The sequence below is a fragment of the Octopus bimaculoides genome, chromosome 12, assembly GCF_046866305.1.
Source record: "Octopus bimaculoides isolate indiv1 chromosome 12, ASM4686630v1, whole genome shotgun sequence".
Lineage (NCBI taxonomy): Eukaryota > Metazoa > Mollusca > Cephalopoda > Octopoda > Octopodidae > Octopus > Octopus bimaculoides.
In genome coordinates, this window is record NC_142939.1 from 60,429,062 (window position 1) to 60,442,029 (window position 12,968).

General features: G+C 37.2%; 1 protein-coding gene across 1 annotated transcript in view; it reads left to right on the forward strand.

The window, feature by feature from the left end:
* Positions 1 to 10,618, forward strand: part of LOC106868462 (leucine-rich repeat-containing protein 23) — a 30,912-nt gene extending 20,294 nt beyond the window's left edge. Inside the window, exons 5-8 of the mRNA XM_014913736.3 lie at positions 2,952 to 3,088; positions 5,924 to 6,000; positions 7,988 to 8,130; positions 10,276 to 10,618. Of these exons, the coding sequence (XP_014769222.2) occupies positions 2,952 to 3,088; positions 5,924 to 6,000; positions 7,988 to 8,130; positions 10,276 to 10,305 (387 nt within the window). The 3' untranslated portion in view covers positions 10,306 to 10,618. The remainder of the gene's footprint in view (positions 1 to 2,951; positions 3,089 to 5,923; positions 6,001 to 7,987; positions 8,131 to 10,275) is intronic.
* Positions 10,619 to 12,968: the final 2,350 nt, after the last annotated feature.

Sequence of the window (12,968 nt, forward strand, 5' to 3'; positions counted from 1 at the left end):
GTCTGGCTTCCGTACCGGGAGCATGTAAATAGCACCATTTGATCATGATCGTTACCAACGTCGCCCTCCTGGCACTTGTGCCAGTGGCATGTGAAAAGACGTTCGAGCGAGTTTGTTGCCAGTGCTGCTGGACTGGCTCCTGTGCAGGTGGCATGTAAAATACACCATTTCGAGCATGGCCATTACCAGTACCTCCTGACTGGCCTTCGTGCCGGTGGCACGTAAAAGCACCCACTACACTCTCAGAGTGGTTGGCGTTAGGAAGGGCATCCAGCTGTAGAAACTCTGCCAAATCAGATTGGAGCCTGGTGTAGCCATCTGGTTCACCAGTCCTCAGTCAAATCGTCCAACCCATGCTAGCATGGAAAGCAGACATAAAACGATGATGATGATATATCGTCAGTGAATCATAAATCCGAAAAAGAAGTACACTCTAAGTTATAGAAGCAAAGTAGCTAGTTCGAGAATTTCTATAACAGATGAAAGTAGTAACTATACTGAGAAGTAATGTTTAATTGCCACTTCAATATGGCTGCTCCATTGGAACTGACGTTACTGGGGTTAAAAATGGTAGTATTGTCAGTTCCTATGGAACAGCCTTATTGAAGTGACGATTAAACATTACATCTATACACACACACACGTACACACACACACGACACACACACATATATATATATAGGAGTAGCTGTGTGGTAAGTCGCTTGCTTACCAACCACATGGTTCTGGGTTCAGTCCCACTGCGTGGCACCTTGGGCAAGTGTCTTCTACTATAACCTTGGGCCGACCAAAGCCTTATGAGTGGATTTGGTTGATGGAAACTGAAAGAAGCCCATCATATATATGTGTATATATATATATATATATATATATATATATATATACCGGAGTAAGCACATGAAATGTGCAACAAGGTGGAAAAAAGAGTACTCAAATACCAGAGGTAGAGTAATATGCTTTATTTAAAAGCAGCAGAAATATAACAAAAAAACCGTTACTCTGAACGTTTCTTTTGTTATATTTCTGCTGCTTTTAAATAAAGTGTGTATATATATATATATATATATATATATGTGTGTGTGTGTGTGTATGTATGTGTGTGTATATGTTTGTGTGTCTGTGTTTGTCCCCCCAACATCGCTTGACAACCGTTGCTGATGTGTTTACATCCCCGTAACTTGGCGGTTCGGCAAAAGAGACCGATAGAATAAGTACTAGGTTTCCAAAGAATAAGTCCTGGGGTCGATTTGCTCGACTAAAGGCGGTGCTCCAGCATGGCCGCAGTCAAATGACTGAAACAGGTAAAAGAGTAAAAGAGATATATAGATATAGGTATATAGATATGTATATATACACACATATACATATATATATATATATATACAGGTGTGGTTATTTGGTGAATAGTTTGTTTCCTAAGGACATGGTTCTGGGTTCAGTCCCACTGCATGACAACTTGGGCAAGCATCTTCTACAGTAGCTCTGGACTGACCTAAGCCTTGTGAGGTGGATTTGGTAGACGAAAACGGAAAGACCGTCGTGTGTGTATGTGTGTGTGTGGGGGGGGGGGGTGCGCTTGTGTTATTTTGTCTCCTTGTCTTGATATCACTTCATAGTTGTAAAAGAGATTGCAGAATCGTTAACACACCTGACAAAATTTTTAGCGGCATTTCTTCCGGCTTTACGTTCTGAGTTCAAATACTGCCGAGGCCTTCTTTGCATCTAATCCTTTCGGGGTTGATAAAATAAATACCAGTTGAGTACTGAGGTCAATGTAAATCAACGAGTCCCTTCTCAAATGCCTCCAAACAGTTCAATAAAGTTGTCTCCCTTGAGATTAGCTTTTCACAAGTCGTCTCCCTTGTATTAAAACTCCTCTTGCACAATAATTTAAAAATCGATTTATACAATAGAGCCAACGTGGTTTCAATTCGTACTTGTAACCGTTGTGACGAAAATGTTACATCATCTCTTTTCTTAATTTCTTATACATTTTAATGCATCCTGAAATAAACTTACACTCGTGCAAGTATGGTTGCTAACGATGCTTAAATGTTATCATTATTCCTATACATACGAAGGCGGCGAGCCGGCAGAATCGTTAAGTATTCCGTCTGTCTTTACGTTCTGAGTTCAAATCCCGCCCGATGTCGACTCCGCCTTTCATCTTTTCAGGGTCGATAAATTAAGTACCAATTGCGTACTGGGGTCGGTCTAATCGATTGACCACCCTCCCCCCAAATTTTGGGCCTTCTGCCTAGAGTAGAAAAGAATCGTTAGCACACTGGGCGAAATGCTTAGCGGTATTTCGTCCGTCCTTACGTTCTGAGTTCAAATTCCGTCGAGGTCGACTTTGCCTTTCATTCTTTCTGGGTCGATAAATAAAAGTATTATTACTATATATGCTGATGTTATTTTCTTTATTATATAATATACAAACAACGATTTTTATATTTATTGGAATACTACGCATATGACACAAACATGGTGGAAGAAAGAAGAAGAAAAGAAGGAAAAGGAGAAGAAAGGAATAACATCAATTCAACACCAAGTACCTCAATTGGTTGCATACCACAAGGTTCAAGCTACATGCTTCTCACCTTTAACCTTTGACCTCTGTCTTCCCTTCACTCCTATCCACACATTAATTCAGATTCTTGTATAAGATGTGCTTTTTATATATTCTTAAGTGTAAAAATTGCCATGCATCTAATGTGACTGTATTACAGATGGAATACCAAGTGTATGAATATAAGATGAAACATTAAATTTGTTTTTTCCTCAAAAGCAAGTAGGGTTTTTTTTTATGGGAATATGCATCTTAATTACTGGCACCTACAGTATTTTCATCTCCCAACTTTTATCTCCAGGCCCAGCCCATGTCAGTGTGAAAGACTGATGTTAAAAGATGACTTATGCTTAATCCATTTCTTTGTTGTCTATATTTGTAGGGTCAAAATAAGATTACAAGCACTGAATGGGTTCTGGACCTGGTTAATTTAGAAGAACTGAAACTCAACAACAATTTAATTGAGAAAACTCATGGCTTTAACTCCAACATGACGAAACTGAACTACATTGACCTGAAGTAGGTTTTCTGTTGGACTATTTAGTCTTTTCATATTCTCTTACTTTTAAACTGTGGAAGCGCAATGGCCTAGTGGTTAGGGCAGCGGACTTGCGGTCATAGGATCGCGGTTTCGATTCCCAGACTGGGCGTTGTGAGTGTTTATTGAGCGAAAACAGCTAAAGCTCCACGAGGCTCTGGCAGGGGATGGTGGCGAACCCTGCTGTACTCTTTCACCACAACTGTCTCTCACTCTTACTTCCTGTTTCTGTTGTGCCTGAATATCCCCGAGAACTACGTTAAGGGTACACTTGCATGTTAATTTCACAAGCAGGCTGTTCCGTTGATCGGATCAACTGGAACCCTCGACGTCGTAAGCGACGGAGTGCCAACAACAACTTTTAAACTATGAAATATCAACATTTTCCACACACACACACACGCACATGTGCACACATACACAGGGTTCTGACTGACACAGATATACCAAACACCTTTGACCTCCTTCTCACCTTTAACCTTTGACCTCTGTCTTCCCTTCAGTCCCATCCACACATTAATTCAGATTCTTGATGTACAGTAATGTCTCAATATAGGAATCGTTAGTATGCCAGGCAAAATGCTTAGCGCTATTTCGTCTGCCGCTACATTCTGAGTTAAAATTCCGCCGACGTCAACTTTGCCTTTCATGCTTTCGGGGTCGATTAAATAAGTACCAGTTACGCACTGGGGTCGATGTAATCGACTTAGTCCCTTTGTCTGTCATTGTTTGTCCCCTCTATGTTTAGCCCCTTGTGGGCAATAAAGAATTAGATATAGGAGTTAATCCGTTCCTGGAGAACACTTGTAAAGTGAAAGCTCATAAGTGAATTTTACTCTTTTACTCTTTTACTTGTTTCAGTCATTTGACTGCAGCCATGCTGGAGCACCGCCTTTATTACTGTATTTCCGTCACAGTTTTAACAAGAGTAAAGATTAAAATATTCAGATGGGAGATAAATGAATGCAAACAAAGATGAGGGGGTGGATGGGGATGGGGGTAATCTTGTATTTTGATTTTTGACTGGTCAATAATTTATATTTAGATATGGGTTAAGTAGTTTGACCTTTGACCTCTTCCCCCTCCCCAAAAAATGTTTCATAGGCATAAGTATGACTATGTGATTAAGAACCTTGCTCTACAACCACGGGATCTAGTCAGTCTCATTTGCAAAATGAGCCCCCTTTAATTTTGCTTGGATTACTTTCAATTTTGGTGCATTGATGCAACTCTGAATTTTGATTAGGATCAACCAATTACTTTACCTCGTAAATTAAAGTATCTGATGTTATTTGGAATTAAAGTTGGGAAAGTTGGGTAATTTTGTTGAATCAAATTACGTCAGTTGGATGTTTCTTATAAAATGTTCCGCATCAACAATTTTAAATGTTCCAGCATTTTTGATATTTTTCCCTGTCCTCATATTTTTAAATATTCCATCATTAGCAATTAATTTTTATCTCTGTCATCTTATTATAAATGTTTTGTTTAACATTAATAATAATATTTTGCAAACATCAAGATTTATTTTCCTAATCAATACTGGTTTCAAATTTTAGCACAAGGCTAGCAATTCGAGGGGAGGGTTAAATCAATTATCGTATTTCAATGTGTATATGGAATCCTATTTTTTTGCCAAAAATTAGGTTAAAAAAATACGAAAGTTTCTTATACATGGATAGTATTATAATCTTTTACAAAACCTTTTTTTCCAAATATTAAGCCCCCCCCCCCCAAAAAAAAAATTGGGGGACTTCTTCCTTATACATATGAGGGTTTCGATTTGCTCAACTAAAGGCAGTGCTCCAGCATGGCCGCAGTCAAATGACTGACACAAGTAAAAGAGATAAAAGAATAAGATAGAAAAATAATAGTCTCAAGTATTGGGACAGGGTCAGCCATTTTTTGAGGGGAGGGGTAAGGCAACTACATTGATCTAAGTACTTGACTAGTATTTATTTTATCGCCCCTGAAAGGCTAAAAAGCAAAGAATCTCAGTGGGATTTGAACCGAGTATGTAAAGATGGACAAAATCTGGTAAGCATTTCGTCCAGCATGCTAACAGTTCTGCCAGAAAAAATAATGATTTTCAATTTTAGCGCAAGGCCAGTAATTTTGTTTTTGGAGAAGGGGTTAAGTTGATTACATCGATCCCCAGTACGCAACTGGTACTTATTTTATTGACCCCCCAAAAGCATGAATGGCAAAGTTGGCCTCAGTGGGATTTGAACTCAGAACATGGAGATGAAGAAGATGCTGCTAAGCGTTTTGCTCGGTGTGCTAACGATTCTGCCAGCTCACCGCCTTAACTTAGAAAAATAATAACATGTTTTTACAAATACACAAATGAGAAATTTGTTTTAATTTTATTTTAAGGTAATAAATATGTTTCTTTTGATGATTAGTATTTATTTCATCTCTCTTCCTTTCTTTCTCTTTCTGTCTCAATCTCTCTCTCTTTCCCTTTCTCTCTCTCTCTCTTTCTCTCCCTTTTTCTCTCTCTGTCTCTTTCTCTCTCTGTCTCTTTCTCTCTCTTTTTCTCTCTCTCTCTGTCTCCCTTTCTCTCTCTCTCTCTCTGTCTCTGTCTCTGTGTCTCTTTCGTTCTCTGTCTGTCTGTCTGTCTGTCTCTTTCTCTCTCTCTCTGTCTCCCTTTCTCTCTATCTGTCTCTTTCATTCCCTGTCTGTCTGTCTCTTTCTCTCTTTGCCTCTCTCTCTCTCTTACTATTTCCCCCTCTGCCTCTCTCTTTCTCTCTCACTCTCCTTTTCTCTCCTTCTTTCTCTCATTCCCCCCATTCTCCCCCTCTTCTTCCATTCAGAGAGAATAAAATTGCCCAGTACTATGATCTGAGCCAAATGTCTACTTTGCCACAACTGAACTCCTTGATGTTGAATGGTAAGTCCCTATATCTCACTTGTTATTGCATCACAAACCAAGACCTTCAATAGGTTTAGCCAAACAAATCAATCCCCTTTCACCAGTACCTATTTATAAGCCTGGTACTTAGTCTATTAGTCTATTTCTGCTGAACTACCAAGTTGCAGGGACGTTAACAAACCAACACCTGTTGCCAAAAGATGGTTAGGGAACCAATACAAGCACATACGCGCATATACATACATAAATACACACTCTCATATATATATATATATATATATATATATATATAAAAAGTAAGAGGTGCTGTATGTTGGTTCCCTGACGATGAATATATGTGGAATTCCAGCAGCTCTTACTTCTTTGGAGTAGTGTGCACATATATTTTGAAACATATGTAGGAATTAAAGGAACTATTGTTTATATGCGTTTTGCTCCATTTATTATTTTTATTCATATCTACTCAAAATACATCACTTTAACTTGGTATTTCTACCTATAAAACGGGTGTGATATCCCAGTTTTTGTGTGATTTTTGCTACCCATGGTAACTATTAACATATTTACATTGTCAAAGTTTTTTCAACCGAGATAATATTAATATGCACATAAATTATATATATATATATATCTATATATACACAAAGCAGATGTGCACAAAGTACAAACATTGCTAGAAATAGCAGCCAGTAAGCTATTGGCGCTACGTAGAGCTTCACTGAATGTTTACAGGCAGAGATGTTTGTGGGCTGTGAACATAGGAAAATTCTGTCTTACCTTTATGGAGACCGTTAGAGGAATGAAGGATATTTCTAGCAATGATCGTACTTCATGTACATCTGCTTTGTATATTTATAATTCTCCCTTTTATGGTGCTTTATTTTTGCTGGCTAGTAATATTATTTTTAATAATATTTATATTTCTTATATATATATATATATATATATATATATATATTTGTTTCGTTCTGGTCTAACGACCCTCCATGCTTGTTTTGTTCAGTTTCCTTGTATGTCTCCATTGTCATGTTTTTGTTCCCAACTTTGACCCTCCATAGATCCTAAATTTTATTTTAGAATTTATGGCAGCAACTGTCTTTGAAGACTCATATTGTTGGTATTATCCATCATCATCATCATCATCATCGTTTAACGTCCGCCTTCCATGCTAGCATGGGTTGGATGATTTGACTGAGGAGTGGTGTAACCAGATGGCTACACTAGGCTCCAATCTGATTTGGCAGAGTTTCTACAGCTGGATGCCCTTCCTAACGCCAACCACTCCGAGAGTGTAGTGGGTGCTTTTATGTGCCACCTGCACGAAGGCCAGTCGGGCGGTACTGGCAATGGCCACGCTCAAAATGGTGTATTTTATGTGACACCTGCACAGGAGCCAGTTCGGCGGCACTGGCAACGATCTCACTTGAATGTCTTTACACGTGCCATCCGGCACAAGTGCCAGGAAGGCAATGCTGGGCACAGGTACCATTGACGGTTTCGCTTTCGCGTGCCCCAATAGGTCTTCGCAAGCTGAGGGTCATATATATATATATATATATATAATATAAAAAATATATAAATATATGCATATATACATACATATATGTACATACCTACATATATATGTATATATACATGCATATATGGGTACAGGACATCAAAAAAACGTTAAACACAATGAGAAGCAAAAACATAGAAAATGAACTTTTTTTGAACAACGAAAAAAACAGAGAAACGAGACATGCAACATAAAGAATATACCCCTTCATCAGTTGTCCCTGTTTCATCTACTCCGTGTTTCAAAGGTAATATATGTATGGGCTTCTTTCAGTTTCTGTCTACCATGTCTGTTCACAAGTCTTTGGTTGACCCAAGTTTATATTAGAAGGCACTTGTTCAAGGTGTCATGCAGTGGGGCTGAAACTGGAATCATATGGTTCAGACGCAAACTGCTTACTACATATTTTTCTCAAAAATATTTTACTTGCTTATTTTCGGAATCCAGAAAATCCTATATCTCAGGATGGCGACTACCGTGTTGAAATTCTGAGCATCTTAAAGACTCTCACAGTCTTGGATGAAGAAGAATTTACAGACGAAGATCATGCAGAAGTAAGGGACATTGCCAAGCAGCGCCGTAATTCTGAGGTACTGTGGTTCTTTTAAGCCTGTGATTGATAATATTTTCCAAACAGAATTCTTCTATTGTTATTTAGTTCAAAGATTAGTTGTCAAATGACTGGTTGATAAGGTGATGTGGTAAAGAGAGAGAGAGAGAGAGAGGGAGAGAGGGAAGGAGAGAGAGAAAGAAGAAAGAGAGATGGTGTGATGTGTCAGAGGGAGAGAGAGTAAGAGAGAAAGAGAAAGACGGAGACAGAGCCTGAGAAAGAAAGATAAACAAAAATAAATAGAGAGAGAGAAAGAGAGAAGAGATGACAAAATTTTAGAGAGACAATTGTCAGAGAGGGATATAACAAAATGTAAGAAGGATATGAGAAGCCACCAGAGAGAGAGAGAGAAGGAGAGAGAGAGAGAGAGAGAGAGAGAGAGAGAGAGAGAGAGAGAGAGAGAGAGAGAGAGAGAGAGAGAGAGAGAGGTGTACAATAACCATGTCATGTCTATTTTTATAAATCCTCCTCCTCATTATCATTTAGCATCCATTTTCCATACTGGCATGGGTTGTATGGTTTGGTTTGACAGTAGCTGGCCAACTGGAGAGCTGTACCAGGCTCCAGTTGTCTGGTTTCACTGGGTTTCTATGGCTGGATGCCCTTCTTAATGCCAGCCACTTTACAGAGTGTACCGGGTGTGCTTATGTGCCACCAACATGGGCGTTTTGTACATGGCACCAGCATGTAAAATAATAAAGGTTTTTGATTTAGTCATAAGGGAACTATTTTGAGGGGAGGGGCTAGTTGATTGCATCAATCCCTCTACTTTGGCTTAGTGGTTAGAGTGTTGAGCTCTAATCATGAGGTAGTGAGTTTGATTCCTGGGCTGTGTGTTGTGTTCTGTTCTTGAGCAAGACACTTTATTTCACGTTGCTCCAGTTCACACAGCTGTAGAAATGAGTTGTGGCGTCACTGGTGCCAGGCTCTCAAGAATTAAGTAAGCAAACAGGAAAAATAATCCAGAATCCTTGTCTGGTACCTGATCGATCCCAATGGTAGTCATGGAATGAGAAAGTGGGTGTGTGGGCCGTGTTTGTATTGCTGTGTGGGTCGTCTGCATTGGGAACAGGGGCAGTTTTTCTCTATGAAGGCCTTTTTTAGTCTATCCATTGATATAGTATCTTTACGATCATTAAGGTCTATAGAGAAAAATTTATCCGTGTATGAAAGAAAACAGAAAGGACCTGTATACAGTGCTGTTAACAGAGGTTTAACAACATTGTTGTGCACAAAAATGTGAGTCCAAGAAGTAAAGCTTCCTTCAAGGCAGAGCTAGAAATGCAATTGTTTAGTAGGTAAGAGGTTTTAAACAGGAGCGATATATTCAAAATTGGTGAAACTAAAAATTGTTGAGGATAAATTAGATTTATTATTGTTACTGAATATGCTGGTGTTATCTAATTCCTGAATGGTTTTGCTGTCGTTTATGTAGTTTGATTCCTTTATTTATCAGTTTCTACTAAGATAGAGATGTGAGTAAAATTAATAATAGAGGAACAAAAACAAAACTTTGGAAACAGCAACGCTCCCATAACTTACATGGAAACCATGAGCATACTTTCAAGGGAGATAATCAGAGAAAGACTTGAAAGTCAATGTAAGAGCGTAATACTTCATGTAAAGTTAAGTAAATATAACAAATAATCCAGAATCCTTGTCCGGTACTGGATTGATCCCAAAATCGAATTAAGTTTGTGCCAGTCATAAGGCCAAACATCCCTGAAAGTTTCATCCGAATCCATGCAGCAGACAAACAAACAAACACAACTGAAAACAATACCTCCGTCTTCGCTAAGGCGAAGGTAATAATTCTTTCTATTATAGACTCAAGGTCTGAAATTTTGGGGAAGGAGACTAGTCGATTACATCGACCCCAGTATGCAACTGGTACTTAGTTTATCAACCCTGAAAAGATGAAAGGCAAAGTCAACCTTGGCGGAATTTAAACTCAGAATGTAAAGACGGGCAAAATGCTATAAAGCATTTTGCCCGGTATACTAATAATTCTGCCCACTCGCTGCCTTACATAATTATAATACTAATAATAATGATGGTGATAATGATAATAATGATAAATTAAAATAATAACAATAACGATGATAATTCTGCTTTCTTTATTCAGCTGGTACCAAATGAAGGAAATCCTTCCTAGTCCACTTGTCTGGCTGGCACCAAGCCACTTCACTGATGGCACCAAATACAACTCCAGGAATGTTTCTGTCGTATTTATATTGTATTGATAAGATATTGATCTAATATTGATACAATATTGCTGTGAATATTAAAGTTATATTGATGTGTTGATTTAAAACTGAAATAAATAATGTTGATATAATATTTGTGCTTTTATAATGTAATACTTATGAAATATTGTTGTGACATTGGTGTAATATTGATGCAATATTATTTTTGAATAAAATAAAGGGGTTTAGTTCCTCTGTTGTGTCCTAAGCCCAAACTTTGTTTATTTGCAATTTGTTATTTGTTGTAGTCTTGTTCTGTTTTTATTCATTTATTTTTATCATCACAGTTAAATTCAAGTATAACCACTACAGAGCAGGACAGGGTGGACTGGAGACTTAAAGACTTGAACCTTTGTTCTCCTGCTCAGATATTAGCAGTGCCAAACGCTCTTGTCCAATGTGTCCACAACTCATACAAGTCTGTTTAGGACTTCAGACTTGCAACTAATGCAGCTGTGAATCTCATTTCCGAGACAAGTGGTTCTAGTCTGTAGCTGTGAGACTTGGACACTGTCCAGAGCTTCACAGGACTATGGGTTACCATTGGTCAGATTTTGTATCTGATCAACAACTCTGTTCAGAAACTGGGATGCATCTTCTTACTTGTATGATTTGGGAGTGCCAGCTCAGACGGTTTTATCTGTTGCTCAATTTTCTAAGTTGAACCCTACTTACTGTGGATCTGGCTGGGCTGATGGCTTGTCTTGGTCAACCACATACCACATGGTCATGACAGACGAAGAAGTATCTTGTGGAGATGGGGACTGATTAAGACTCTGTTCAACGGGTTGCCTGGGAAGACCCAGGAATATACGGACAAATGGCAAAGTGTTGCAAAGGGGGCATGCATACATGTTTGACCAAACAGTCAAGCTGTTATTCGTGTATCTTTTGTTTCAGTCGTTGGACTGCAGCCATGCTGAAGGATTTTAGCTGAACAAATTGACCCTGGTACTTATTTATGTTTTAAAACTAGTATTTATTCTATTGGTCATTTTTGTTGACCTGCTAAGTTATAATGTTGGGTGTCAAGCAGTGGTGGCAGACAAACATGACACAGACACAAAGGCACATGTATATTTACATATATGCATATATATATATATGTGTATACATATCTATATCTATATATCTATATATATATATATGTATATATATATATATATATATATAAACATAATTAAGGGATCAGCAACAGTTGCTTCACCACATACCGAAGTTCAGAAATAGCAGCTAAAGTGCTAAAACTCCAACAGATAGCAATAACTAAGACTGGTTAGTTTCGTTGTTTTTTCTTCTTGTTTTGCCTTTGTGAGTTACAAGTATTGCTATCTGTTGGAGTTTTAGCACTTTAGCTGCTATTTCTGAACTTCGGTATGTGGTGAAGCAACTGTTGCTGATCCCTTAATTATGTTTATAAATTTATAAGAACTTTTAAATAAGTTCTTTACCGATAACGGTGTTTACATACCAAAGTGGTTGGTAAAAATTATTAATTATTAATTTATTAATAAATTAATAGATTAATAATCCTTTACCCTTTTATTTGTATATATATATATATATATATATATATATATATATATATATATATATATATATATATATATATATATATATATATATATATATATATATGGTGGTGGTGGTGGTGTTTGTGTTTGTATGTGTGTGCAAATTTGTTTTTATTACCTACAGGTTACACAACATGTAGATTCACATACTTTATCTTGCAAGGGTTAACAATACATCTTAGTGTGACCTTAATTTAAGACTGATTGTTATGGTGGTGGTAGTGGTGGAAGTGTAGGGGTAACACATATTTTAAACTGACGTTAATTTAATACGGCTGTCTGTTAGTTGGAGGGAGGAATTTCACTTTGTGTGTGTTGCATAAAAGTTTCTTTGTGGAACTCTTTGACCTTTTTCATATAAAATAGACAGAACTGTGAAATTGAAACCAAATTAAAAACCAATTTCAAATGAAAAAAATATTGCCATTATGAGAGGAAAATCTTAATACGTGTTTTGTGGTGAAGATTAACTGCTTTAAGTCATTTCTTGTCAGAACATGTTCTCAGCACAATAACTCTCTTTTTATAAGTATCATAATTTCTAGTATAAAAATCAATATTTAAAGTAGCAGATTTAATAGTTCACTGGTTAAAGCACTAGTCTTGTAAGCCAGTGGTTGTAATCCTCATTGGGGAACTTCTGTTAGAATTTAATTTTTAGGTGTAGGCATGCCCATGTGGTTAAGAAGCTTGATTAGCATGGCACTTTGGACAAGTTCCTTTTACTATCCCACTCACCAGACTGGCAAATGCTTTGTGAGTGAATTTGGTAGGTGGAAACTGTATGGAAACCCATTATATATATATATATATATATATATATATATATATATATATATATATATATATATATATATGTGTGTGTGTGTGTATATATATATATATATATATATATATATATATACACATACATATATATATACATACATACATATATATTGGGTCATCCCATAAATAGTGTTTTTTTTTTATACTTTAATTTTTCAAAATTAAGATAA